Source organism: Typha angustifolia, chromosome 6 (genome assembly GCF_048772165.1).
Source record: "Typha angustifolia cultivar Huaian chromosome 6, ASM4877216v1, whole genome shotgun sequence".
NCBI lineage: Eukaryota > Viridiplantae > Streptophyta > Magnoliopsida > Poales > Typhaceae > Typha > Typha angustifolia.
The window spans coordinates 10,088,346-10,115,287 of NC_133244.1; the positions used below are offsets into that span (position 1 = coordinate 10,088,346).

General features: G+C 38.5%; 8 protein-coding genes, 1 long non-coding RNA gene and 1 other non-coding gene across 12 annotated transcripts; 4 read left to right on the top strand and 6 right to left on the bottom strand.

The window, feature by feature from the left end:
- Positions 1-950: 950 nt before the first annotated feature.
- LOC140761279 (cyclin-U1-1) lies at positions 951-2,153 on the top strand. The gene is made up of 2 exons (XM_073098547.1): positions 951-1,416; positions 1,659-2,153. Exons 1-2 carry the CDS (start codon positions 1,037-1,039, stop codon positions 1,939-1,941), a joined length of 663 nt encoding a protein of 220 aa, XP_072954648.1. The 5' UTR covers positions 951-1,036; the 3' UTR covers positions 1,942-2,153.
- A 147-nt stretch (positions 2,154-2,300) lies between these two features.
- On the top strand, positions 2,301-3,458 carry LOC140761281 (probable histone H2A.3). Its single transcript, XM_073098549.1, has 2 exons — positions 2,301-2,987; positions 3,126-3,458. Exons 1-2 carry the CDS (start codon positions 2,799-2,801, stop codon positions 3,342-3,344), a joined length of 408 nt encoding a protein of 135 aa, XP_072954650.1. The 5' UTR covers positions 2,301-2,798; the 3' UTR covers positions 3,345-3,458.
- Positions 3,459-3,656: 198 nt separating this feature from the next.
- On the top strand, positions 3,657-3,740 carry TRNAL-CAA (transfer RNA leucine (anticodon CAA)). The gene has a single exon. It is a non-coding gene; the product is annotated as a tRNA-Leu (tRNA).
- A 333-nt stretch (positions 3,741-4,073) lies between these two features.
- LOC140761280 (large ribosomal subunit protein uL24c-like) lies at positions 4,074-6,230 on the bottom strand. The gene is made up of 4 exons (XM_073098548.1): positions 6,059-6,230; positions 4,959-4,997; positions 4,587-4,817; positions 4,074-4,476 (listed from the first exon to the last, which is right to left on the bottom strand). Exons 1-4 carry the CDS (start codon positions 6,158-6,160, stop codon positions 4,276-4,278), a joined length of 573 nt encoding a protein of 190 aa, XP_072954649.1. The 5' UTR covers positions 6,161-6,230; the 3' UTR covers positions 4,074-4,275.
- Positions 6,231-6,578: 348 nt separating this feature from the next.
- On the bottom strand, positions 6,579-12,584 carry LOC140760784 (calcium/calmodulin-regulated receptor-like kinase 1). 2 transcript variants are annotated; one of them, XM_073097793.1, is made up of 8 exons: positions 10,587-12,584; positions 10,230-10,470; positions 9,236-9,389; positions 9,016-9,142; positions 8,531-8,616; positions 8,381-8,452; positions 7,733-7,936; positions 6,579-7,159 (listed from the first exon to the last, which is right to left on the bottom strand). In XM_073097793.1, exons 1-8 carry the CDS (start codon positions 10,591-10,593, stop codon positions 6,821-6,823), a joined length of 1,230 nt encoding a protein of 409 aa, XP_072953894.1. In that variant the 5' UTR covers positions 10,594-12,584; the 3' UTR covers positions 6,579-6,820. The 2 variants fall into 2 exon arrangements, with proteins under 2 accessions (XP_072953894.1, XP_072953893.1); XM_073097792.1 differs by having other exon boundaries at positions 10,230-12,584.
- A 147-nt stretch (positions 12,585-12,731) lies between these two features.
- Positions 12,732-13,226, bottom strand: LOC140760786 (dolichol-phosphate mannose synthase subunit 2). The gene is made up of 2 exons (XM_073097796.1): positions 13,087-13,226; positions 12,732-12,988 (listed from the first exon to the last, which is right to left on the bottom strand). The coding sequence occupies exons 1-2, from the start codon at positions 13,174-13,176 to the stop codon at positions 12,836-12,838; spliced, it is 243 nt and encodes an 80-aa protein (XP_072953897.1). The 5' UTR covers positions 13,177-13,226; the 3' UTR covers positions 12,732-12,835.
- LOC140760785 (organelle RRM domain-containing protein 2, mitochondrial-like) lies at positions 13,129-15,732 on the bottom strand. Of its 2 annotated transcripts, XM_073097794.1 has the most exons (6): positions 15,537-15,732; positions 14,557-14,625; positions 14,365-14,471; positions 14,181-14,290; positions 13,531-13,875; positions 13,129-13,226 (listed from the first exon to the last, which is right to left on the bottom strand). In XM_073097794.1, the coding sequence occupies exons 1-5, from the start codon at positions 15,649-15,651 to the stop codon at positions 13,575-13,577; spliced, it is 702 nt and encodes a 233-aa protein (XP_072953895.1). In that variant the 5' UTR covers positions 15,652-15,732; the 3' UTR covers positions 13,129-13,226; positions 13,531-13,574. The 2 variants fall into 2 exon arrangements, with proteins under 2 accessions (XP_072953895.1, XP_072953896.1); XM_073097795.1 differs by lacking the exon at positions 13,531-13,875.
- Positions 15,733-16,488: 756 nt separating this feature from the next.
- Positions 16,489-20,782, top strand: LOC140760783 (beta-glucosidase 25). The gene is made up of 13 exons (XM_073097790.1): positions 16,489-16,880; positions 16,981-17,047; positions 17,142-17,200; positions 18,574-18,649; positions 18,732-18,803; positions 18,910-18,997; positions 19,071-19,326; positions 19,407-19,522; positions 19,601-19,824; positions 19,907-19,938; positions 20,012-20,114; positions 20,193-20,301; positions 20,405-20,782. Exons 1-13 carry the CDS (start codon positions 16,749-16,751, stop codon positions 20,595-20,597), a joined length of 1,527 nt encoding a protein of 508 aa, XP_072953891.1. The 5' UTR covers positions 16,489-16,748; the 3' UTR covers positions 20,598-20,782.
- LOC140760787 (uncharacterized) lies at positions 17,249-21,234 on the bottom strand. Its single transcript, XR_012104490.1, has 3 exons — positions 21,045-21,234; positions 18,241-18,285; positions 17,249-18,122 (listed from the first exon to the last, which is right to left on the bottom strand). It is a non-coding gene; the product is annotated as an uncharacterized lncRNA (long non-coding RNA).
- Positions 21,235-22,360: 1,126 nt separating this feature from the next.
- Positions 22,361-24,913, bottom strand: LOC140761673 (uncharacterized). Its single transcript, XM_073099103.1, has 4 exons — positions 24,456-24,913; positions 23,238-23,382; positions 22,983-23,076; positions 22,361-22,883 (listed from the first exon to the last, which is right to left on the bottom strand). The coding sequence occupies exons 1-4, from the start codon at positions 24,848-24,850 to the stop codon at positions 22,564-22,566; spliced, it is 954 nt and encodes a 317-aa protein (XP_072955204.1). The 5' UTR covers positions 24,851-24,913; the 3' UTR covers positions 22,361-22,563.
- Between the last annotated feature and the right edge of the window lie 2,029 nt (positions 24,914-26,942).

Consider the following 26,942-nt stretch of genomic DNA (forward strand, 5'->3'; position numbering starts at 1 on the left):
CTAGTCTTACGGTGGGGTAGTGGACGAAGGTTGGCGGGAGGCCGCCACTTTCATCTTTTCCATTGACTTCTAGGGTAGGTTTTGGGTGGCTATAGATTTGAGGTTTCTCCTTGCATTACCGTCTCACCGGGTGGTTTACGAGTCTTATCCTCTTCCCTCTTCTTCGTTTGAAGATTTTTTGTGTTTCTATTATTTATTACTACAGTAAGATGGTAAATATATGGTTGTGCATGTCCGGAGCAACAAAGGTACTGGACATCAGGTACTTTTTGATCCTGTATTTCTGAATCAAAATCTATTATTAGTCCTTTCTTTTTTGTTACTTTGATCTAGCTCTTTCTTATATCTCTCTCCTTTTCTATTTGCACTAGTTCATAGTCCAACTTTGGGTCAGGCCAAGTATGTTGGCAGTGTGCAAGGTTGACCCGACCGGACATATATATGGACATCGCAATTGGGTATCATGTCCATCGTAAGTTTGTAACTCAACCATCATCTATCACCATCTTATTATCCGAACCTTATCTCCTCTTTTGCCTTTATTATCCTACAGACATATAAAGAGAAGACTCTCAGGCGTGTAGGCCTATCATGTTCACGTATCCACTGGATAACGTCTCCCATCCACCCGTATTAAACCCATATCCTGTCACCCCTGTAATTCTAAAATACACTACCCAATATTTCTTTAGTTGGGTTTTCTTTGTGCAATACATTAAGACCCCTCAACATGAATTATTTGCAAAAGAACACATCCTCTTCTTAATTTAGAGAATATATATTGTGTGATTCAAATGTTGTTATTTCCTCTCTGTCTCTCCACGATAGTAGCAATACTAATTAAAAGGAGAACAATTTATAAGTCTACGTGGATATTTACTTCTAGTGGACCAAGGACGATCTTTGCCAAATATAATTGAAGTGAGGTGACGATTTGCAAATATGTTTATAAAAGAGCGCGTGAAGTTAACGGTGACTTCGATATCATAAAGCGACGACGAGATAGAGAGAGACGAGAGGCTACTTGGATTTTCAGATGTACGACGGCCGCGAATCGACGGAGGAGCCGCCGCCGCCGCCGCCTCACGAGCTGGCGATGTTGGCGCACGTGCTCGAGCGACTGGTAGTTCGGAATGATCGGATCGAGGCGGAGGAGCCGGATTGGGCGGCAGAGGCTGGATTGCGGCGCCGCGGCTTGTTGGCTTTCCGGTCGGCTCGGGCGCCGAGCATCGCGGTGGGGAAGTATCTGGAGAGGATCCAACGGTACACGGGGATGGATCCGTCTTGCTTCGTGGTGGCGTTCGTGTACATCGATCGGATGGCCCACCGGCACCCGGCTTCTCTAGTGATGTCGTTCAACGTCCACCGTCTAATCCTTACGAGCCTCCTGATCGCCTCCAAGGTCCTCGACGACACGTATGCTCTCGATTATTGTTCTCCCTTCCCCCTTTCTTTTTTTCTTTGTCAGTCCTCGTGTGGTTATTAATGGATTTCAAATTAAATCAAAACCTTATATTATTCTTCAATTTCCAGCCAGTCAAGGCCTGCCAATTGCCTGAGTGTAGCAAATTAAGTCCTACGTACATTACCTATGATCGATCCTTTCTCTGGTCGCTTGCTCATATCTCTCTCTCTCTCTCTCTATATATATATTACAGGCATCATAATAATGCATTCTTCGCTAGAGTGGGAGGGGTGAGTAATGCAGAGCTGAACAAATTGGAGCTGGAGCTGCTCTTCTTGCTGGACTTTGAAGTTACGGTTAGCTCTCGCGTCTTTGAGAGCTACAGCTTGCACATGGAGAAGGAAATGTTATGGAGTGGGCCCAAACAAATTCCGATCATCAAGTCTCTCACAGCCATCGACGAAGAGCTCGACAGGCGAGCAAACATCTCAAGACGGCATTCTTCGTCGCCCCCCCGCAATTCCATAACTTATTGATTCAACTATACCAAGAATATGGTTGATTGGTTGGTGGCAAAACAACTGTAGATATGTAGGAAAAGGGGAGTCGAGGGGGAGAGAGATGAGATTGCGACGACTCCATCTCTCTCTCTCTCTCTATATATATATATATGGCTACGGCCTATGATGGCCGATGAAAACCACTGTCTACTCGATATTATCTGAAAGAAATGATCTATGTTAGCGTAGATTTCAGAGTAATTTTAGGAGATGGAATTTCTACTGAAAGTGGGGTAACAGATTAATTGGTAGGAGGAGCTACAAAAATGGACTAGGTGGGCCGAAATTGAGAGATAGGGTCCGCATAGATGGGCCTGAATCAGAAGAGGGGTAGCATTTCTTTTACGAGCCAATTTGGACATCTAATAATTAAAAGAGAGAACCCGACAACACAAAGAAGAAGAAAAAAAAAGTGAAATAATTTGATGACGGAAAGATAAGAGAATTGATAAAAAAGATAAACTACATAGTGGGGTCAAGGCATATAACACAACAATGATAGGCATCACGTAAGAAGGGGATAGTAGCAACTTTGTGAACAGATGGGCCCGTGTCCGTGATTATATCCAAATATCTCCATGTATATTACCGAGAACCAAAGAACTGCATCCGACCGTTCAATAGAAAGCAGCTCAACGATCAGAGATGGAGATCCGTGTGCTGCTCGTTCATTGGCCAACCGAAACCTCCCTCCCCTTCCCTCTTATCTATAAATATTTATCCGAGGACAGATCGCAGTGAATCACAAATATCGAGCCCGAAGAATCCAGCAAGATCGCGCCTTTCGATCAGCAACAAATCTTTCTCCCCTCTTAGATTTCGCCGACGAAGCTATGGCCGGAAGGGGAAAGGCGATCGGATCCGCCGCTTCAAAGAAAGCCGTGTCGAGGAGCAGCAAGGCCGGGCTCCAATTTCCAGTCGGAAGGATCGCTAGGTTCCTCAAGGCCGGCAAGTACGCTGAGCGCGTCGGTGCCGGAGCTCCGGTTTACCTCGCCGCCGTCCTCGAGTACCTCGCCGCTGAGGTATGCTGGATCTGTTTATTCACCTATACTTTGGTTTGTGATCTGTGTAGTCTTAGAGTTGAATTTAAGCTCTTATTTTGCTCGAGTTTTTATAAATTTTTGGATTTCTTTGCCTAATATGTTCATTGTTCATCTCAGGTTCTTGAGCTCGCTGGAAACGCAGCAAGGGACAACAAGAAGACTCGGATAGTCCCAAGACACATCCAGTTGGCGGTGAGGAACGATGAGGAGTTATCCAAGCTTTTGGGAGCGGTCACGATCGCCAATGGTGGTGTGATGCCAAACATTCACAACCTTCTCCTACCGAAGAAGGCAGGCACTGCCTCATCCAAGGCTACCGCTGGAGATGATGACTAGGATTTTTTTTTTCTTTCTTTTTTCCCTTTGTACCCCATATTTCAAATTTGACCTCTTTCTCTTTGTAGACTAAATTTGTCGAGCAATGAAATATCTTTTGCTGCTTTGCATTAATTGAAAGTCAACCTATGAGTTCCCGCATGATTAAATCAAAATGGATAATTACTCTCCAGATTAGCTATTCGCAACTATTCTAAAAGTCAAACGCTTGGTAAAAATGTGGTAACTAGAGGTGATTAGTTGTATGCTATCGACCTTTTTGTAATTAAAATATGATAGTAAGATGGTTATTGTTATTGTATTTATAACACAGTCAGGATGGCCGAGTGGTCTAAGGCGCCAGACTCAAGTTCTGGTCCTCGTGAGAGGGCGTGGGTTCAAATCCCACTTCTGACAATTTCTTTCATTTTTAATTTAATCACGAATTTGTTCTGTTGTCCGTACCATTTTACTTAATTGCTTATTTACATTAATCTTATATTTGATATAAAAAAATACACAGCTTCATTTTACGACTACTTACAACGGTAAATAGTGCATTCGAAGTACTCTACTTTTCTCCTTCTGTTCATAGCAGATGAGTAATTAGCTATACTTTTTCATACACTTGTAAAGTTGTAATTCTTAGTCGCAGAGCTTAATGCCATCAATGGCCCTTCACATCTCTAGTAATTTAGCTGGCGCTTAAAGAATAGCATTGCTGCGATTAACTGTCACGCATCACAAATATAAATTAAATAGTAGCAAGCATTTCCATTCAACAGAGGAAAAAAAGAAATGCTTTGTTGACGTCAAAAGATCAACAAAAAGCAGAAATATAGCAGCGACAACAACGATTCTTTAAACATGGGAGGAAGGGGCAAGAACATAGAATATATGCAATGAAGTGAATGAAAACATAAACGACAAAGTCAGCTTTGGCTATTCTATGTTAAGATGATTTGTCTTCCTTGTTCTCCTTTCTTTCTTTAATCGCCCTCTTCCAGTTCTCTGCACTGTCAATAATTTCACCAGTCTTAATGAGGTAACGGACCCTGCTGCCATCCTCAAGGATCTTATGCCCCACTCGGCTTGCTACATTCTGTTCCTTTGAGTAAAGCATCATGTTTGAGCTGTGAATAGGTGCTTCAATCTGTTTACAGAACATTTATGGATGTTTAAGTTATCAGTACAGAACAAAATAAAATGCAGTTGAGGTAAATTGGTTGTTCTTGTATCAGAATTGGAGAAAAGAATGCCCACCTTCACAATTTGACCTGGCTCACCCTGTTCTCGGCTTTTCATGTGCTTTGTCTTTAAATTCATGTCCTTTACTATCACAGTGCTGTTATGCTTGAAGATTTGAGTTATTTCTCCCACTTTTCCTTTCTCACGACCTGCAATAATCTTTACCGTGTCCCCAACCTTTACATGCATCTTATGGAGCACAGGTAAGCTGTTCGGTTTACATTCCTTACGCTCCCATCGCTTAAGCTAAGATACATAGAAGCATCCATGGATGTAAACACAACATGTGTGCATGTCTAATAAAAGTTGTTCAGTACCATAATAGGCACTGCATTTAGAAATTAGAAAAAGTTTCTCACACAAAGTAGAAGAAAGTAGAATACTGACCCTCATTACTACTGGGCATGGCTTATCCAGAAATTTGATCTGCAGGTCAACATGCCACAAGTGTTAAGATACATATTATCATGTATTACAAGAGTTAACTAAGATATTAACATCATTATAACTACTCCAAACATAGACTGAGAGGAGTTGGGAACGAGCCCTTCATGTACTCCGAAATACATTGACAAAAATTACTAGCTTAATAGCTCAACTGATAAGAGATAACTGGAAATGCAATATTCTCCTAATCACTACTAGGTCCAGTTGGCAAAACTAGAAGGTTGGCTCCATCAAGTTAGGTATTATGCCATAGTGCTCCCTTTTTTTTTTTTTTTTTTTTTTTAATTATCCATTTTAGTCCTAAAAAAATTTGGTATCATTTAACATTGTCATCATAACAATCACTATTCAAAGTATACATTTCACTTGAGAAAATCTCCAAAGATTTAAAAGTAGAATGCCAATAAAAGTTACGGAAACAAAAATTAAGCAAGCATGATGACAGCATTTCATCTCTCCAAAACTGTAATTTGACAAGAAAAAATCGAGAGGAGAAAAGGAAGCAATGATGAACGCACTCGCACTTTGAGGTACTTGTATTGTGATTTGCGAGCATCATAGATTAATTTTCTATAAGCTCTGGTTGATGACTTGATTCTATTTTCATAATTTCTTTCTTCTCTTATTAAGATTGCTTATTCTCTGCAAAGGCAACTCTGGTATTAACTCATTACTTGCTGGAATTCTCAGGCATTTAGTTAAGAACAAGATTTTAGCCTACATAAGATAGAAATTTTCTTCTTGCAAAGGTATGCAAACTTCCAACATCCTCAGTGATTATTCTTTTTCGAGAAAAGGAATCAATTTGCAATATACTGATAATTCCTTATCATAGGTAAGAATCAACCTGTATACTATTATTTCCTCATGTTAAATGAGAATTGAGAAGAAACAGGTCTAAATAAAACAACTCGAACGTAAGTATTGAACAACATTTACCCAGCAACCAAAATCGCTAAACCAACTAAGAATTTTGGCAAGGATTAAGGAATAAAATGGTAGAACCGAAAGGAGAAACGAAAAGGGAGAAGAGGACAAACCGAGGAGGAGGGGAGGAGGGGAGCGAAGCGCTGCCCCAAGAAGGAATTAGAGGAGATGGAGAGGGAAGCCATCGAACTCTGGAGCGCCGCCATTGCTGCCATCGAACTCTCTCCCACTCTGTCTCTCTCTCTCTCTCTCTCTCTCTCGTTTCCGAATGGATAAAGCTATCAAAAGCCTCGGGAGAATGGAGCTTACATGTGTGAGTCTTACATACTGTAAGATTATATATGCATGCCAAGTTCGTACACTGTAGAAACCTATCCTGACAATTTGTATTTCCCATCTCTGTCCACTTGTTAGTAAATTAATTTAAAAAGTTTTATGCAGGAAGCTCCATCCATTTTTTTCTTCTTCTTCTTTTGTTACAAAATACTTTTTTCTTTTGTCACAAGAATACAACTTCCACATGAATGAAGTGAAGGATCAAAGAGAGAGAGAAAAAAAAAAAACAATGAGATGAGAGTTCATTCCTTTATAGAGGATTTTAGAATCCCATTTAGCTAATGTAAGATAATTTTACAAATGGTCCATAAGAAGATGCAAGCTGTAAGTAAATGCTTTGTATTTCTAGTTACACAAAAGTTTCATCTTACAAAATAGAAATTATGGGACATTTTTGAGTCCCTATCAATCACTTGCATAGCCACAACAGTCATTCTCCCCCTTATCCGTAGTATTCTAGATGTGATGAACATAACTATCAACAGACTAAAGAATGATAAAGCAACAAAAGAGACAAAAAAAAAAGTAGATGAAGTTTGTCAAACATCTGGCATATCAGGCAAGCTCTCAATAGAGTCCTCTCTATGATGTTCATGGACTGAAGACTGATGATCTGGAGGATTCATATCTATGGATCCTTCTTCCGACGTGACAGGCAAGAACCTCCTGCCAAGATGCTTTCTGCTTTGCCTTCGTTTGATTATTAGGGACAGCACTTGAACTACATCTCTCATTGAAGGTCGTTTCCTGGATACTGGGTTGATACATTTGTGTGCTACTGCTGCTATGCCATTAAGTTCTTCAACATCAAATGCACCATCTAGTTGGGAATCCACAATTTCCTCCCATCCAATCCTTCCCTCAGTACCTATTGCAGCCTATTTCACAAGTTAATTTTGATTATTTTATCAGCATGGCAAATTGAAATGGACTTCAAATAGATAAATGTTCTGATAGTTTATAAAGCTGACAAAGGAACAAGAATCAGTCTAACAGAGAAAAAGATAATGTGAAACATTGCCCACAAAGTAATGTAACAGCTTGGGAGAAATGCTGTCAAGATTGGTGGTTATATCTGAAAACGACAATCTACATAGAGCATGCAGTGTTGATTAAGATAATTTTGCTTGTTTTATGCATAGGAAAAAAGGCTGCAATGCTTTTTCATTTAGCCGTTTCCTGATTAATTATAAAGATTAGCTCCAGATATATATATATATATATATATATATATAGAGAGAGAGAGAGAGAGAGAGAGAGAGAGAGAGAGAGAGAGAGTGTACATTAGTATCATCAAATCCTAGTGGAAGGTATATGCAGTTGGCTACTAGCCTTTTGAGAAAAAACAGCAACTTTATGAGTTAAAAGTTGATTAGACAATGCACCTCAGACATTCCAACTGTAATAGTATCCACATACAAACTAAACAAAAGTGAGTATAGGGATTTTACCAGCTCAACATAATCCATGAGTCCCTGTTGAGGGTTTCTGCCAGCAATCAATTCAAAAAGCAAAACACCAAAGCTGTAGACATCGCTTTTCTTCGTAAAGGACCTTGATGATACATACTCAGGATCGAGATAGCCAAAAGTTCCCCTGACATTAGATACGTGATGGTCAACCATTTCTTCCCTTGAGAGACCAAAGTCAGCAACCTGGCAAAAGAATGTTTCTTCAGTATTTGAGTCAAGCAAGGAAAAGGATGCAAATTGTCAACATGATCATTGCAAACGAAAATTTATTCTTCCTACAAAGATATTGCCCGTTGGGGTTGTCAACACTTGATCAAACGCACTGATACAGTTAGATTCATGAAAACAGGGTCCTACAAGTCTACAACTGTGTAAGAAAGTAGAATCTGTCATTGCAACACCTTATCCTACAGTCAGGAAAACTTAAGACTTTCCATAAATCATGAAATTGTCCCTCAAATGGGAAGAGTAAATGAGTTTGGGATGCCAGGCTAGAATAATGATTATGTATATTCATGGCATAGTCTGCAAGAATGTTCAGAAAATAATCTCAAGTGCCATGATTATGAGGACCATGACCAGTTAGATGGTGCATTATGGAGCCAAGATGCACTACAGTTTACATACTCTCGCCCTCATGGAATGGTCCAGCAGTATGTTGGCAGATTTGATGTCACGATGCACCACTGGTGGGACAGCCTGAAATAATGCAAAACCAGATGAAGAAAATTGCCAAAACAGAGAATTTTTTCTGTAAAGCATAAAAAAGGATCTTACACCATCATGGAGGTACTCCAAACCTCTCGCAACATCTAGAGCTATGTTGACCCGCAAGTACCAGCTCAGTGGCTCCTTATTTTCACCTGCTTGATTTAATCATCGATTGATGTCACGGGAGTAAAGTAAAGATTCGGAAGAAGGTTAAATTTTGCTAGTATCTCATTTTATGATTCAAATTACACTATACTGAGTTAAGGACCAGAGGGTCAGCACTATAGATATCTATACAAGAATAACAAGGTCTCGACTCTCAAATCCTAACTATTTGGGAGCAGATTATGTATTTCTCTGCCGCCCTGTCTCTAGCAAGTCCCTTTAGCTAGCATGACTCTAAACACCACATATATTTTAATTAAACTGCAAATTTTGATTATCAACAATAACCGGAATATATGATCTTCAAACACAAGATTCAAAGCTTCGCATCAAGATGTAGTTCATTAGTCGCCGAGTCTAAAGAATCAAATGCAGCAGACACATACCGTATAGGTGAGAAGAAAGACTCCCATTAGTCATGTATGCATATATTAACATATTCTTCCCCTTTTCAGAACAATAGCCCACTAAGTTCACAAGATTCCTGTGGTGTAATCTCCCAAGAAGTAGAACCTGTAGGAATAAAGGGAAACTTCCTAATCCGCACAGCTGAAATTTCTGTAACAGTCAAATGAAGAGGTGGAAATAGAAAATGATTAAACTTACCTCAGCTTGAAACTCTTTCTCACCTTGCTTAGAATCAGTATCAAGCACTTTAACAGCTACAGTCTCACCAAACGACATCTGAGCTTTATAAACTGGACCAAATGCCCCCTGACCTATTAATGTTGTAAAATTACCAGTTGCCTTCTGCAAATCCCTAATAGTAGACCAACATTAAGGATGGGAATACAATTTATTCAAACAGACTACAAGTAAGATGTAAATAAACAGGGGAAGGATATTGTCAAATTAGTTCAAAACAATCAGTAACAGTGCTCCAACAGCATATGACCAGGTTTATCAAAATGAACTATATGAGCGTAAAGAATCTCCAGGGAAGTTTTTCATTATTGAAAGATGCAAAAATCATAAATAGGTTGTCCTTGTCCATCAGTTTTAAATTCTGAATGAACTAGCTAGTAATAAATATATTAACTTGAATTCCTTCAATCTTTCATCATATAGCATACTTTCTACTCTGCTAGCCACTTCCAAGCAAAATGTATCCCATGGAAACAAAGTAAGAAAGTCTTGGACCCATTTCCTTCATCCTTTCCTACTACAGGCTACAGAAGGCTCCGGCTTTTAGATAATGAGAAACTGTAGGAATCCTCAATTTGAAAAAGAAGAAGAAGAAAACCAATCAAAATAATAAGTTCAAGTGACTTTCTGCAAGAAGCTCAGTGGAGTCAGGTTTACATCCTAAAACCTTGAACAATTCAGTGAAACTTGGGAACCTTCATCAGTGTGACAATCAACTAGATCTAAATAGACAAGCAGGTTATATCTGCACATCTTGTCAGCAATCACATACTTAAGAAAACGTATAGATAATCAAAGCTGTAATAAGCAATACCAGCAGACTATTCATTAGCAAAGTACATCATCCTCAAGGTCACAAGATTAAACTATTTGCTAATGAATCATTGCAAGCAAGGAGATCACCAGATTAAAGCATTGATCAGTGAAAGAATAAATATAGCACAAGTGATCATACTTGTAAGAATATCTGAGTATTCCAGATAATGAAACAACGCTCTTCCTCTTAGGCCCTTTCAGCCAGAGAGATGTGGCATGCTCTTCCGAAATTTCAGGAGAGTCCTGTCCTGCAGTCGAATCTGAAAGTTCTGTACAAGTATCGACACCATTAATGCGGAGAGGGATTCCTGATGTTCGCTGCAAACTGTTGCTCCTTATCTGTGCTTGCTTCCTACGTAACCTAATGAAGAACAGCACTCCTGCAGCCAAAAGCAACCCAATCACCACGCCAATCGTCACCCCTATGATCAAAACCCATGGCAGTTCTTTCATTTCCTCAAAAGACCTCCAGTGCGAGCAATTGGGCAGTACCTACCCCCCATGAGAGTTCCTCGGGAAAGAGATCCCCAGCTTGACCCAATCAACTGAAATGGTGGCCAGTTAACATCCCATGATCCTATCTAGGTTGAATAAAATGGAAGGTCAGATATCACAATGCTGTCCTTGTGCATTGACCACGAACAAGTCTCGATTGGATAGCCAATTCAACAGGGTCAACATCAAATGGCCCAGCTTCAGAAATGAAACTAATAAGATACATCTAGATCTACATCAACTCCCCATTCTGAAGGCAACGAAGGAGACGCCGCATGAAATCAAAGCTCTGCTATCACCCTTCGGTTTCATACCACAATACTATCAGATCAAAGATCAAAAGTTTATATCATGATAATAGAACAAAATAGGTTTCTGTAGCTGCAATTTACGACATGATGCAAATAACTAGCAAAAAGATAATTTACTATAATGACCGAAGAGAAACTAAGATTTATGCCAAAACCAAAATACAACGAATCTTAGAATCGACTTAATAATACTAAGAAAGGAAGTATAAATGTATAATGAAGACTGAAAGCCTTCGAAAGTCCTAACAAGTTCGTACCGATGCTGTCATCCGCTAGGGTTTTGCGTGGCAATTACAATGTGGGGAGGATTAGGAATGAGGAGGAGACGAGTTAAATCTTAAAATTAAAAGAAAAAAAGAAAGAAAAAGAAAAAAAGTAAAGTAAAGTTAAAGAAAAGGCGGGATTCTTATTTATAAAAGTAAAGAAAAGTTGCAGTTGGACATTATTCGAGAAAATAACATTGACTCATTTTTACAATGGAGATGTCTAATAAGTATGAGATAATTCATTGCAATCGCTCATAAGAAGACTTCATACAATATTCTCAATGCGATTCTTCATTAAAACTGAGGCAATCGGTGCCTCTCTTTTTTCTTTTTTTGGTGTGTTGGCATTGAAATTACTTTATTATGCATATGAATTTATTTAAATTATGTTTTTTTTTAATAAAAGTAATATATATAGACATTCTGGGCCACCAGCTTAGGATTTTCGTTGTTGGTTTTCCCCATTGATGGGCTTTAAACCTTCCATCCCGACCCCCGCCTACTCCTCCTCTCTCTCCACCCCGATAAGGCCAAAACGTGGCATAAAACCATTGGAAAGTTGGCGGTTCATGTTGGACGTGGCATAAAACTTTCTATTTAAAAATAAAAAAAAATATATTAGATTTTTTAGCAAGGAAAGAAACAGATAGTATTAGCAAATTAAAGAAACGACTAAGAATTAGATTAACATTACATAAAAAGTTCAAGAGCAGTAGGGCCTTCTACCTCCTAGAGTTAACATTATATTAAAGGAAATACAAGAATCACATAAAAATTTGCCCCCTTTTCCACCAAGCACATCAAGATCCAGACATGACCACACCTGGTGTAGTGAACCTAGTAATCACCTGTTAAATTGAATGAAATAGATAGATTGACTCTTAATCAGTATAATTCAGGGCCATCAATGAAGTACACAAACGTAACAGTTAATATATACTATTTACTGTGTAATTCATCTTTTCAGCAACACTGAAATGTTCGCTTAGACGCATCCATCTAAAGCTCAAATCAAGTTTCAAAATCCAAATTAGTCAAGAAGGGCAGTGGCGGTATGTATATGGTAATATTCCTGCATCATCTATTTGAGTTAAATCATGTACTGGCAAGAAATATTATGACATTCTCAAGAGTCAATATCAACCTATAACTAAAGACGCCACCCTCAAGATCAGCCTTCACTGTACTCCATCCACACCTTTTCTGCTCCTTCCTATTTCACAATCAGAATCCAAGAGTTCGTCCTTTATCTATAGAACCTCTATATGAACTTTTGCGCAAAGCAAATTATACAGGAGGTTTGAACCAAATCAGGTAACAAAGAAACTACCCAATTAACACAGCCTCCTGATGATGGTAATACACAGGGTCAGTGTTTCTGCTATGTCATAATCAGATCAAATTGTGACGAACACTCCTACATAATACTAAATTTAAATAGCAGGAAATGGCAGTTGCTATGTAACCTTCACTGAATCATAACAAAAAAAACTAGTTCTATGATCAAGGAAAAAGCTAAACGTGTTTTAACAAAAAGAAGTTAGCTTGTTAGAATTGTTACATCCCATCTAAGCAGGCATGCACCATGTGTTCCATTTTGCAAAACAATGAATTACAATCAAAGTGGAAAAGGAAAAGAAGAAAGAAGCAAGCAATTAAGATGAACGATCAGATCAAGCTTTCTTTTTCTTCGACTTTAGCATCACAAAGCCAATAAACACACATAAGAAGCTGAGTAGTGTGACACCAGCAAACACGGGTATAAAGATAGCATATTCTTGTGGCAGGAAGTACTTGTGTATGAAGTGATCGCTATCCACAAATGGCTGGAGGAAAGAAAAACAAATTATAAAGTTTCATAATTTAGAAAAGAACAATGGCAATCAGGCACGTCAAATTAGAAGAGCACTCCAAAATAACTGACCAGAATGACGACCCAGAAGGTATAATAGGTGAAAATTGACAAACTAATCGCAGATAGCATGAAGCCAACTGCCTTATCTGCCAACTCCATTTCTCAATATAGAACTTCCTTTATTTCTCACAATTTGACCACGATCACACCTGCTTGAAACCCAGAAAATTAATCAATCTAAAGCAAGAGATAGCATCTATTATGATAGTCTACTGAAGCAAAGTAATCGTTCCACTCCATAAAGGTATGATCTTTACAATGAGATTGTATCACACATATCCTATAACTCGTTTATGCTTATGCTCCAATAGATTTCTTGGGTGAAGCAACAGGATAGTGGATTAGATAAGTTTCTTGACGATAATATCACGAGAAAAATATGAGCAGTAAAAACCCAAGTAGTACGAGAAAAAAGATCCATAAAAGAAACGAGGACGAAGAAGAAAGGAGAACCTGGAAGGGAGATCGCAGAAGGTTAGGGCAGAACGGAGAGAAACCTATAATATGGAATGTGGAGAAGAGAATTGGGGAATTAAACGGGTACGCTTCGATGCGGGTATGAAGGAAGTGAAACCGAGTCCGCTAAGATTAATATATACATAGTTAAATAGTATATTATCCGCCATGATTCGGACTCGGGGGGGGCGGGGGGATCGCAACGGAGAGGCCAGTTGATATCCATCCGGGTCGGGTATCGGGTTTAATTTTCTCGACCCGGCCCATCCAGTCCAATCCATCCTAAGCCGCATTCGGGTTCGGCAAGGCATAGGCCAACCCGGCCCGGTGCAACCCCTATGCCTGGAGTAAAGAAAATTCTCTTACTACGGATTTAAGGAAGACAATGTTTGAAGAACACAATAGAATGTGGTCTATTATCACTTGCAAAAACCTGCCTCAAAATTTCACAATGAATGCTTACAAGTCAAAAAGTTCACAATGCCCACTGGCATACGAGATTCTGATCATCACAAGAATGTGACACTTTTTCATATTAACATAATCAAGTAGAATCCTCCAGGTACAACAAAAGGCTTTGTTCACACTATTGGGCTAACATTTCAAGCACCTAAGAAGTAGAGTATAAAATTTTCTTTGAGCTTTACTTAGAAGAAAGTGGAGACTCCCAAGACTGTGTTGACGGTGATGGTGGCTCAGGCTGCAATGGTGCTCGCGGTCTAGCATATTCGGCAAAGATAACCCACCCATCAAGGAACTGCAAGCAGAATTCTGAAGCAGTCAGAACACATGTATCAGTAGCTCTTCCTTAATAAGCTTCCTATAAAATACCTTGCCATCCATGCCCTCTATGCCTTGTGCAGCATCTTCAAGCGTAGCATACTTTACAAAACCAAAACCTTTAGAATATCCTGAAAGACGGTCTGTCACAACTCTAGCTGCAATATGCACATCAGCTGAAATAAGTGTCTTTCAAATGTAATGTTGCACAAATGTGAAAAGAATCCACAAATAGTAAATTACCATAAACAACTTGCCCAAACTTTGCAAAAGCATCTCTAAGTCCCTCCGTCGTAGTGCGCTTGCTTAGTCCTGCAGATAAATTTATATCAAAAGAGAGAATACGAGGAAAATAGTAGATTGATACTGCCTTGTTTTCTTACAAATAAGAAAAATGAATACAAACACATTTCCGATCAAACAATAAGTAAAACAAACCTACTTTTGGTTTGGATCAAAGAAAGAATGGTTATGATTGCCAGAAAGAGGTAAAGAAAAGTTGTAGTATGAGAGAGGGAGGGAGCATCGTAGTATTAAGTGGAGTCGTTGAAGGTTTAAATTCGGTATGCTAGTGGAAATAATTAACTGGACCAGTGCACCATCATTTAACCAATACAGTAGTACAAGATGGAGATGTGATAACAACAGCAACAATATAAGAATCTTTGATTCTTTTCTGCAATGTGCTAAAATACTCAATTGGCATAATGATATCACACTCTTCTCATATTGGCACCATTTAACTTGTGATAACCATAGTTAAATAGTTAATATTCTTAAACCAATATTATAAATCACAAATAGGTTTTCATGGATGGCATGTTTCTTAACAATAGATAATAAAAAAGATAACACCGACGAAGAGGTTTGGGCCACCCATAATTGAGATAATACGATGTTGGGGGAAGAACAGACGTCGGTTATTCCTCCATAAACTGTGCACATCGGGCGAACACGAAAAAAACAACATTTCTTGAAGCGCTATAGTTTTCCGATACGATTGCAAGGTCGTGGACAACAGAAAGTAGGTTGCTTTCGCATACCCAAGTGGCCAAGTGGGAAAAACCTCTCTTTTCCACCATCTTGCCTCCAAAAATGGTAAAATGCTTTTCTTATGGTGGGAGAACAAGAGAATTCGAAAAAGGACCCAATTCCTAACGAGAAATATACAATCTTCCTAGGTTAAACGTCCAAAGATCAAAGGGATCAGACGTAGGACTAGCCTGAGACGAAGAGGTTCGTGGACGGCTCCGCCTTCGGTGGAAATACGCCGATATTCGGAGATGTGAAGGCGGAAATGGAGAATAGCCGCCGGAATCCAGCCTTTGCTGCCGCCATATCGCTCTCGCCCTTCTCCTCCCTCCTTCCCCTCTATTTCTCTCCTCGAAGGGTTTAACGCCGCAAAAGACGGAGATGCCCCTGATTAGACACAAGAGGAGTTATATGATTAATGGGATTAAATTGTCCTTTCAAGTAATGAAGATCTCAACTAATTTCCCATTGGCCAATTCTAAAACCGTTAAATTGAGTCGAGCCTAAGTTTAAAATCAGATTGCCCGACCCAATGATTCGATAATGAGCTAATCGGATCAAATAACTTCACAAAACTCTACCATAAAAGTTGAGACAACATATAATTAAAATTTACAAATGTATAAAAATAAATATATTATTTTTAACAAATTTTTCTTTTAATATTTATAATGCATCAAGTCAGATTGAGCTTGTAAAAATGTCATCCAGCCTAAGTCTAACCCAGAATTAAATAAGGCTTAAATTGAGAGGAAAAAAAAAAAACACACTTTGACACGATCCAATAAATAAAATAAAATAAAATAAATGCTGGGATGGCGAACTATACTATTCATGCTTATGCCTAATCAAATAGTCATGTAACCACCAACACTATCTTTTTTTACTAAAGTAATTAGGGTAATAGTCTTTGTGAGACAGAAGAAAACTAAATTAAAAGCATAGAACTAGAATGGGATTCTCCAATCTCCATGCCCATTGTTGTGGACGTCTCTCTCTGACAACAACCAACAAGATGTTCCCCCGAAGGTACAATTCAGTAAACAAACGTGCAAGCATTAAGCTCTTTTGTGTTTATAGTGCTGTGAATATATGAAATAGTTATATTGGTGTGATACCCTCCTCTGCATCATTCTTCCATCGCTTTGGATGTTGTTCATTTTGTCACATCTTTGGAGTTTTAGTTTTCTTTCCTTCATCAAACACCCAAGCCATCACCATCTCTTCACCTAATTTGAGTTCAACAAGTCATTTGCTTAGCCACAACGCATATATAGCTATAAAGGTACCTGCACCTGCAACTCACACTTAAGAACGTTACATCCAAACAAGTATAGAATCCTATGCTTTGATACACTTTCGTTAACTGAAGAACCTGCTGCAAGAATCTAGAGAGCCCAGCCATGCCTTTCATAGCAGCAGCAGCAGCAGCAGCAGTCCTCCTTCTCCTCAGCTTCGTTACAGTTTCCGAGGCTTTAAGTAGAGCTAACTTTCCGGCTGGTTTCGTCTTCGGCACGGCGTCTTCGGCATATCAGGTGTGAATTTACAAACAATTTTATTGCTTTTAATCTTCTTAATTATACTTTGCTTTCTGAGTTTGAATTCTAATATATGTTCGTGTTGATTGAATTCCAGTATGAAGGAGCTGTGAACGAGGGGAGACGAGGAGATAGCATATGGGATACTTTTGCAAGAAGACCAGGTGTTCCAAAGATGAGTTACAATTATTCTAGGGAGTTGGCAACCTTATATAAACGTATATTAATGCAAACTATGATATGTCTTTGGGTACGTAGGGAGGATTTTGGATTTCAGCAATGCAGATGTTGCAGTCGATCAGTTTCATCGGTATAAGGTAAGTTGTGATTCTTGTAGAGTATCCAATGCCACAAACATTTTGTTTCTCTAGTTACTGATTAATTAGTTGTTTCTTTTTTTTTAGTATCGTTATATTAAGATTAGCATTAATAGATACAAATCTAAGGTTGCTTTTGTGTCCGTTGCTAGCTTTGAACGAGTAAGATGGAACTTGTTCTTGTCTCGCTTTTTTTTTCTTCTTCTAAAACTAGCTTCTTAACTGTCACCATAATACATGAATGATCATAATTTGCCGTAATCAATCATCCGATCGATAAAGTCTAATCTGTTAGACTTGGACATGTGAGGATAGATAAGATAGGATATATATAAGCACGTTCATAGGAGAAGAAGAATAAGACAATATATATACACGTCGAGCTCTCATCATATGGAGATTCTTTCTTATCTTCCACATCTCTTGGTCGACCACGAATGCAACTCTATAAACTATACAATTCAATGGACTTGAGATGAGACTGACTGCCAGCAAAATATAAGACCTTCCAATGTTTTTTTATTTATTTATTTTTTAATGCGACCCTTTTGTAAGGTCAAGTCAATGGTTTTTTAGGAGAAAACTTCATTTGACTCCTTGTAATAATTACAAGTGGCATCTCATTAAATAATCACATATACATTGCATTTAGATGTTGTTAAACATCGAGCACAACAACCGTACTTTACTATTGACCAGAACGACAGCCATTCACATATATAATGTTCAACTCAGAAACAACTAGAGTTGCTTCTGGCATTAATGCTCAACTCTTTATTGCAAGCTAAGTTTGTGTCTATTCTAACTGCACCTTTAAGTGGTTGGAGATATAAACCTCCCTTCTTCAGTAGCACGCCAATTTTGAGTGCCATAGGAGATCCTTCTTCATGAATAATATGGATTAAAAGAGCATTCCTTTTCCCTGCAAAGAGGAAAAGGATTAAAAAGTATCTTACATATGCAGCTTTCTGCTTAATCTAGACAATACTGGAACCTATAGAATCATCTAACTAGCATTTCTTTTCATCTACTAATAGCACCTTAGTAATACTAAAATCCAACATCTTCCGCTCAACTGTACTTCCCTGCATAAAAAGTTACAAACTGTTGATTAAAGCAAGTAACAATCAATTTCAAAAATAGCAGAAGAAAATACAACCAAGATACATTATTTATACATGCACGCATGATGCATACATAAGCATCCTTATATACATCTATTAGAGCATGAATCCCCTCATGAGAAACACACACCATACTGGACCTAGGAACAAAAAAAATTTAGTACTTCACTTCCTCCAGCAATATAAACAGTTGATGAAATATGTTAAAACCATCTATCTAGTTTAAGAGGCACTATTCTTGATGTACAGACTGATGTGAACTTGATGAAGGAGACGGGCATGGATGCATACAGGTTTTCTATTTCGTGGTCACGGATCTTCCCGAGTATGAACTAATGATTTTACAAACAAATATTCTCTTTCATTTTCCACCTTCCAGGTGGTCAGTCACATAGTTCCACTTGCAGATGGAACTGGAGAGCCAAATCCAGAAGGAATACGCCACTACAACAGCCTCATAGATGCATTGATAGGCAAAGGTCATCTTCACGTAACCTTTCTCTTAAGAGTGTCAGCTGTATAATCATTGGGGTTACTTATGTATGTGATGTGTGGTTCCTGTACTGTGTTTTTCTTGTCTCTCAGGCATAGAGCCATACATTACGCTCTATCACTGGGATCTTCCACAGGCACTGGAAGACAAATATGGTGGCTGGTTGAGCAGACAAATAGTGTAAGGATAACAATAACAGAACCATTGATCAATTCAACTGATCATATAACAGTAAAAGCTCCCTATAATGCAGTGAGGACTTTGATCTTTATGCCTATACTTGCTTCAAAGCTTTTGGAGATCGAGTAAAGCACTGGATAACTTTCAATGAGCCTCATGGGTTCTCGATTCGAGGTTATGACATTGGCATCCAAGCTCCGGGAAGGTGCTCTATATTATCTCACTTGTTATGTAGAGAGGGTAAATCATCAACTGAACCATACATTGTTGCTCACAATATCCTCTTATCTCATGCCAAAGCATTCCATACTTACAAACTTCATTTTAAGGTAATCCACTCTAGAGAATGATTCCTTTTGGGTATTGCTAAAAAGAGCAATCTTAACATGTTCCATCTACTGAGTTGTAGGACAAACAAAGAGGTGCTGTTGGAATTGCCCTAGACTCCAAATGGTATGAACCAATATCTGATGCAGATGAAGACATCGAAGCAGCTCAGAGAGCAATGGATTTTGAACTTGGATGGTAATATAATTCCTCATTCACCTGATCAGATAACACTGGTATTTTGATTGTGAAACTTAATGGCAAAACTGCAAGCAGGTTCCTGGACCCCCTAATCTTCGGGCAATATCCTATGTCAATGCAAAATCTTGTGGGCGACAGGCTACCCCAGTTTTCAACTGAGGCATCAAATCTATTAGTTGGTTCATTGGATTTTGTAGGCATAAACCACTACACAACATTATATGCAAGGAATGATCGAACCAAAATAAGGAAGTTTCTAATGGGCGATGCTTCAACTGATGCGGATGTTATAACCACTCGTAAAACTCGATAACAGAAAGATACTTTGAACTAATCCTTTCTTATTATGATCATTAATTACTTAACTTCATGCTCTAACAGCTTTTAAACATGGAGAGAGAATCGGAGAAAGTGTATGTTGCAACAACTACATTTCAAGGCTTCAAAATTACTTTCACTCGCTAAGCTCTGTTATGCTACTTTCAGGCAGCGTCTCACTGGTTGCACATAGTCCCATGGGGTATCCGAAAATTAATGAGATATGTCAAGGAGAAATATGGAAATCCATTGACTATCATAACAGAAAATGGTAAGGACGATCTTGCAAAATCGAGCTAATTGTTTGAAATTTCACAGAGGGCTTTACAGAACAGATAATGTGCCACAGGTATGGATGACGCAAACAAACCTTTTGCCAAATTAGAGAAAATGTTAAAGGATGACAAGAGGATACAGTATCATAATGACTACCTTTCAAACTTGCACTCTGCAATAAGGCAAGATTTCAGCTTCAGTGCAGAGATTGCATTGGTACTTAATTCTCTTTTCAGCTGCATTCCTTTGCCCTAACTAGAGATCTTCTTAATTGAGTCAATGCAGGGAGGATGGATGTAACGTGCACGGTTATTTTGTGTGGTCACTACTTGATAACTGGGAATGGAACTCAGGATATATGGTGAGGTTTGGTCTCTATTATGTAGACTACAAAAACAACCTTACAAGGATACCAAAAGCATCTTCTCAGTGGTTCAGAAAATTTCTTGAGAACACTAGCAGCTCCTCTACAGATTGATTTACAAAATCCTTGAACTAGATTACAGAATCTAACTTGTTTAGAAATTTGTTAAAATGCATGTCTATCTCTGTATTCATTGCAAATCATAATCAAGCAAATAGCTGGAAATAATTCCTATTTGAGAATAGCGATAAAATAATGTGCACCGCCACTGTAATAATATCCTTAACAAGATTCTATAATTAATTTGATGAGTCAAATAGGAGATGAAAATTTGAAGGGAAAAAGTTGATCAAGCTTTAGATTCCAACAGATTTGTTAGCCAACGGCTTGCTTAGGTACCATCAAATCACAAATTTTCTCCCAGTTATTTCCCAAAAACTACAACAGACTTAATCCAAACACAACATTTTCGTCCCTTACCGTGCTCCAAAATCCAATTTTGATGAGACACAAACAGTTCAAATCCGGGATAGAAGAGAGTCGAATCAAGGAAATGGGTACCTGAGTAAAACCCCTTTAAGCTTCCGCTTTCTTCGATTTTAATGGCGACAGCGCGAGCCACAACCACCGGTTTTCTTCGACAACGCCATCAAAGAAGTCAGTAACGCGGGAGCAGTGGATTGGCCTCTGCTTCGACAACGAGTGCAGACTTGTTCTCGGCTGTCGCATCCCGCCGAGTTGTGCTCCTCGACGGCTCAATAGAAAGACGATTTAGCACGGACTGGGCCCACGGGATGCAGTAGGCCCAGCCCACCATTTTGTTTTTAAGTAATGATTTATTCGATCAATTTTTTTTTTTTTTTTTTATAAAAAAATAAATAACTAAGAGAGAAATAAAATATAATTAATTTATCTTTACAATTTAAAAAATTAACCAATACTTTCGATAGTTTTGATTAATTTTATTTATTATTATTTTATCTTAATTATTTAATTAAGATAGAGAAATTAATAGTTATTATTGAATCATTTCTTTTTGTTTTAAGGAACACAGTTATACAATTAAGCCTCGCTAGTCTAGTCGCTACTATGATCAGTGTTTATATTTTGAGATAGCTCCCCTTTTAACCCCCTTGGACTACCATCTTTTTTCGTAATAACCTCCAAAAATATTTTTTAGTATATAATAACTTCCTAAATTATCGAAATTACCTTACCTCACCCCTTACCTTAAGTTTATGTTAACTATTTTGATCAATAAATTGTCTTATAATAATCACATAATAAAAATAAAACATATTTACCAATTATATATACGTACAAGTCATCGCATGCTAGAGTTTTATATTAACCAAAATTGAAGAGCAATATAGTCATTTTTTCTAACTCCGTCTACAGCGTTAAAAGGTAAAAAATGGTTTTGATAGTTCAGAGAAATCATTATTTACCAAAAAAATATTTTCAAAAATTATTGTAGAAAACTATGGTAATTTAGAGAATCATGGGTTATATTTTTCAGGTTATTTATTTTTTGTTACTACTTATTTGCTCGTTTCTTATATATATATATATATATATATATATATAAAGAAATTGTTTAAACGTGACTGGAACTGCACTCTCATGAAATTTGAAATGAGAGAGATGGTAATAGCTTCCAAGTAGTCTTTGTAGTGCAAAATTGTATAAGCCTAGACACAGATGAAATCAGTATCATGTGATAACAAAGCATTGCAAAATCATGTGGAATGGCAGCTAACAATAAATAAGCAAAACAAAGGTCACAAATACTTACCGATTTATGTCCTCATAAGAACAATATCTGCTATTCCTTATTTATAACAGACCAAGAAAAGACAATTAATGATTCCAACAGATCAGGTATGAAACTTGTTTTGCATATATAGCATAATTTGATCATTCCCATTCTGGACCATGTTATGTTCCATAAAATTCTTATAAGGTTATACAAACATAACAACATGATGCACGAGAGTTTGAAGTTTTGTTTTTTTCGACGGATTATACAACCCCATACCATTAGTTTATATACAAGAGACAGATATGAAATCCTCTTCACTTATCCTCTCTTCACCAGAACCACCATGATCACTGCTATAGCCAACCCTATAAAGGATGTCCCGAGGGCGACATCTACGTAGGAATTAGATGTGCTACTGTCTGATTTTGAGTTGGTGCTGTGAGCCTCTCCCGAGGTACCGAAAAAATCTTGAAGGAAGCTGGATAGATTGCTTACCATCTCCATCACTTTCTTCTGGATGTTATCAACAAAGTTCTTAAAACCTGAGCTTCCGAATGTGTCTGCAGAAGGATCATCAGAGTTCTCCGCAGATCCCTCTGAGAGTGCACTCTCAGAGACAGATTCAATTAAAACTGCATCTGCTTTGGAAGGCAACCACAGCAAGGATACCAAAGATTAATCATTGATAAAATAATTACCAGAAAAAGAAATGCCACTCAGAGTTTACTAGTTCTTACTCGACTGGTGGTTCCTGTAGAATTCTATAACCTTCTCATTTTGCATTACAGCATCCCAGACGTTCTTATCAGACGCAAGTGAAGCGACAACATTCTGCATAGAGGATAACTCTTATGTTCAGTGAGAAGGAACTCCAATTTCAGTATGAAGGATATGCCCGTGTGAGGGTAGGAAATCATGCATCGGTTCACATATATGAAGCTTATGTCAATGCAAAAGATAGTAAGATACAGATTCAGTAGAATCCATGAAACCTGAGCCTCAGAGCTTCCTTGAAGCAAGGAAAACGCCTGAACAACATGCCTAGGCATTACAGAAATGATTGATGCACTTTCAAGAGTGTTCTGGCCCTCGCCATGCTTCCCAGGAACCTCATCAACAGGTTCAGAGAAGTATACCCTAAAAAGTGTCATCTTATCAGTAAATTAATATATAACACATACAAATGATAAAGCAGAAATTTCCCTTGAAGTTGATAGAATTATTCTACACCTAAAAATCCACAATCATCAACATGACAAAAAATTGGATAGTTTACTTGAGCATTGATCACACAAGTAAGATATACCATGTCCGTATGAGCCAAAGTTGCAGAACAAACAAGCAAACCATTAATAAGATATACTGACACTGTCATATATGTTAACAAGGAAAAGTCAAAGAAATTGCAGTCCTGAAATAAGACTTGGATATAAATTATCACATTCTTCAAGCAAAATCTTCGATGTAACTAAAATACGGTAATGCAAAATATATTGTTGTAGAGGTATATATATATATATTATAATTATTTTGAGCCTACTTGATTGAGCCGGCTTGTGATCGCAAAATCTTCGATGTAACTAAAATACGGTAATGCAAAATATATTGTTGTAGAGGTATATATATATATATATATATATTATAATTATTTCGAGCCTACTTGATTGAGCAGGCTTGTGATCAAGCTCAGGCCTTATCGAGCCTGCTTGATTATTTTGTCAGCCCTACCTTTTTTAACACACAGTATCCTTATTTTCAATATTTATTCGTATCATCATATCTTTGTGGCTGTATCACAAAAATGTTTACATGCTCCATAGCATATTTGTAACAACAAATTCTACTCGCAGACATGACTAACATTCAAAAATTGCAAAAAGTATTTTCGCTTCTTCCAAAATATCCACTTAATAATCCGCTGTTGAAAGCAAACGAATTAAGAAGTTGAACCTATCTGTGCCAGAACTTCCTATTGATTCAACCAGCAACCCCTTCTTTTAACCAATTAAGAATTAGCAATTCGCTGGCCCTTCGATACCATTGAAATGAGCCTCCATTCTTGAGTAATCAAACGACTTTGATTACCACAAAAAAAAAATATTGATCAAATAATTGGAAATTAATATATACCAACCAAAACCGCATCAAAATTTTCCATCACCTGGACAAACATATAAATAAATCTGAATGGAAATTAGGGGGCAAATTACTTGTCGAGGGCGTCTTTGAGATCGGAGGTCGCCTCCTTGGCCTCTTCTAGTGTAGGTACAGGTCCGAACACGAGTCTCGGAGCCGATGTCATCAAATCAAAGGATTCCTCCTCTTCCTCCCATCCAGCGAACTCCCAGTCATCCACCTCCCACGACGGGTACTGCGATGCCGGAGGAACCACCGTCGCCTCGTTCCGGCTCTTCTCGCCGGATAGAAGCGAGATCGATGACCCTCCTTCCACCGGCGCCGTCGTTGCGGCGGGTATGGTAGCTGTGGCTGGTCTGGAGGATCTCCGGCCGACTGCAGCCGCGGCGTTGCTTGCGAAGGCAACGCCGGAGCGGTAGCCGCCGATCGAGGCGGCCTTCGCCACGGTTCTCATGGCTCCTCCTCCCATCTCTCCCCTCTCTACCTCTCGCAAAGCTTATCCTAAGAACCAGAGATAGGCATAAAGGACGAGGTCTTCTCGCGAGAAGCGAGATCAAGAAGCTACGTGGATTCTTATGTTAAGGGACCAGAAATTAGACCAAAGGAGTTGACCATTGGTTTTAGTTCGTTGGAGCATGTGATGTGTACTATAGGTCAAATTTGAGGTTTGAGTGTGGTCAGAGTAGTCAGCCAAGAAAAAGAAAAGAAAAATAAAACGAAAATTTATTTCTTAAGATTAAATTATACTGATTTATTCTAATTTTTATATATTAAAATCCTCCAATTTGCATTTATATGTTTCAGGCGCACGAAAGCTACACTGATTCTCAAAATTTTTAAATACGATCCATTAATAAATAATTCTAATATTTTATGAAATTGATATCAATTATTCTCAATAATTTATGTAAATAAAAATAGGAATGAATAATATCTTAATGTCATAAACGGTATATAACTGTATAATTGGCGGCCTCCAAGATTGTCATTATTATAAAGTTACAAAGAAAAGAGAGCCGGCTCTAGCTCTGCTAGGGTTTGGTGCCGGATCTCCTCTCTCTATCAAAGGAGATTTTATTCCTCGTCGACCATTTGTGAGGCTTTCCTTGCTCCCTTCTCTTAGCTGATGGGCTAAGAGAGGGGGAGAATCCACTCATCTCATTTTTCATTACTTTCTTTTTGCTCGTCGCCCTTTTCCTTTCCTATCTTTCCTTCTTTTCTTTGAGTTCATTCCCTCTCACCATCATGCCGAAGTTGCTACACGCCGCAACCATTGTTGCCACTCTTCTTCGGCCCTCTCCATCTTCAAAGACCCACTCGCCACTACCGCCGCTCTCCGTCACCATTGCTCTCATTTGCCTCTTCTCTTTTGACGGACTTAAGCTTTGCCACCACTCCTCTGTTGGATCTAAGCCTACTACTATGTTCTAAGCCCTTGCTATCTTCCGACCCCTTACAACCTCCCTCGTCAGGTTAGGATCTGACCAAAACCCCCTCGTCATTGCTGCTCTCCACCATCACTCCCTACCATTGCCACCACCCAAGCTTAGTCGCCGCACTGCTGTCGGTTCTCCGCCCGATTTGTTATTGCCATGGTAGCTCTACATCCGCGAACCCTCTCTAACTCAGTGGTGTTCTTAGCCGACAAGCCCCACAGCCATGCCGGATGGTGAGGCCCTTTGGCTGGGCAAGAGCCCAAAACCCATTCGCAGCTGTTGTTCGTGCACACCAACACTTGGATTTGATTGGACACAAATGTTGTGCTTTTTTGGAGTCATTGGTTTGATTTTGTTTTGCTCTATAACAATATTAGGGTGCAATAAGTTTTATATAATTTGCGTTCTAGGTGGGTGATCTTCAATCCTCCTATCTTTGAGTATTTTCAATACTATGTCTTGGATTACTAGACTGATGAAACCCACCGCTAGTAGGGTGATAATGCCGAACTCGAGGCTCTTTGCGCCTAAGTTTCTCTTGCGCTATTCTTCATCTTATTATTATGTTGTGCCACCGAGCTTAATCCTCTAGATTAATTTATAGTGTTATTTATTGTAGACTAAGTGCGGAGTTTATATTAAAGAGTCGTCGCTCTATCTTCGCTACTATTTGTATATTCGGTCTTTTATTATAACCCTTAAACTACCTGTCTGCAGGCTTTCCCTTAAAAAAAAAATAGGAAACAGAAACAAAGAAAATTAAGGCTTTTAAATGCATTCTCCCATCTCGACTTCAGGAAAGTTGTGATTCTGAACATTGTTTTTCGTTGCCAAGGACCAAATTGAGCTTGCAACAGACATACTTAATGATGTGCCAGAGCTTATGACTATAGATCCAATGAACTTAGGAGAATTGAGGACAAACATCCATGTAGCATCTATGATGATGAATTTGATAAACGTAAGCTTGCATTGAAAATCTTGTTTATGAAGAATGGCTGGACTGCGGTGTGGACAGCGAGTTCACCGACCAACATTGCATTGACAGTTAGAGCAGCAAAATAGTACACCGGTTTTCTGGATGATCAAAAAACGTTATGCAACTCCTTTAAACAAAACACTAGC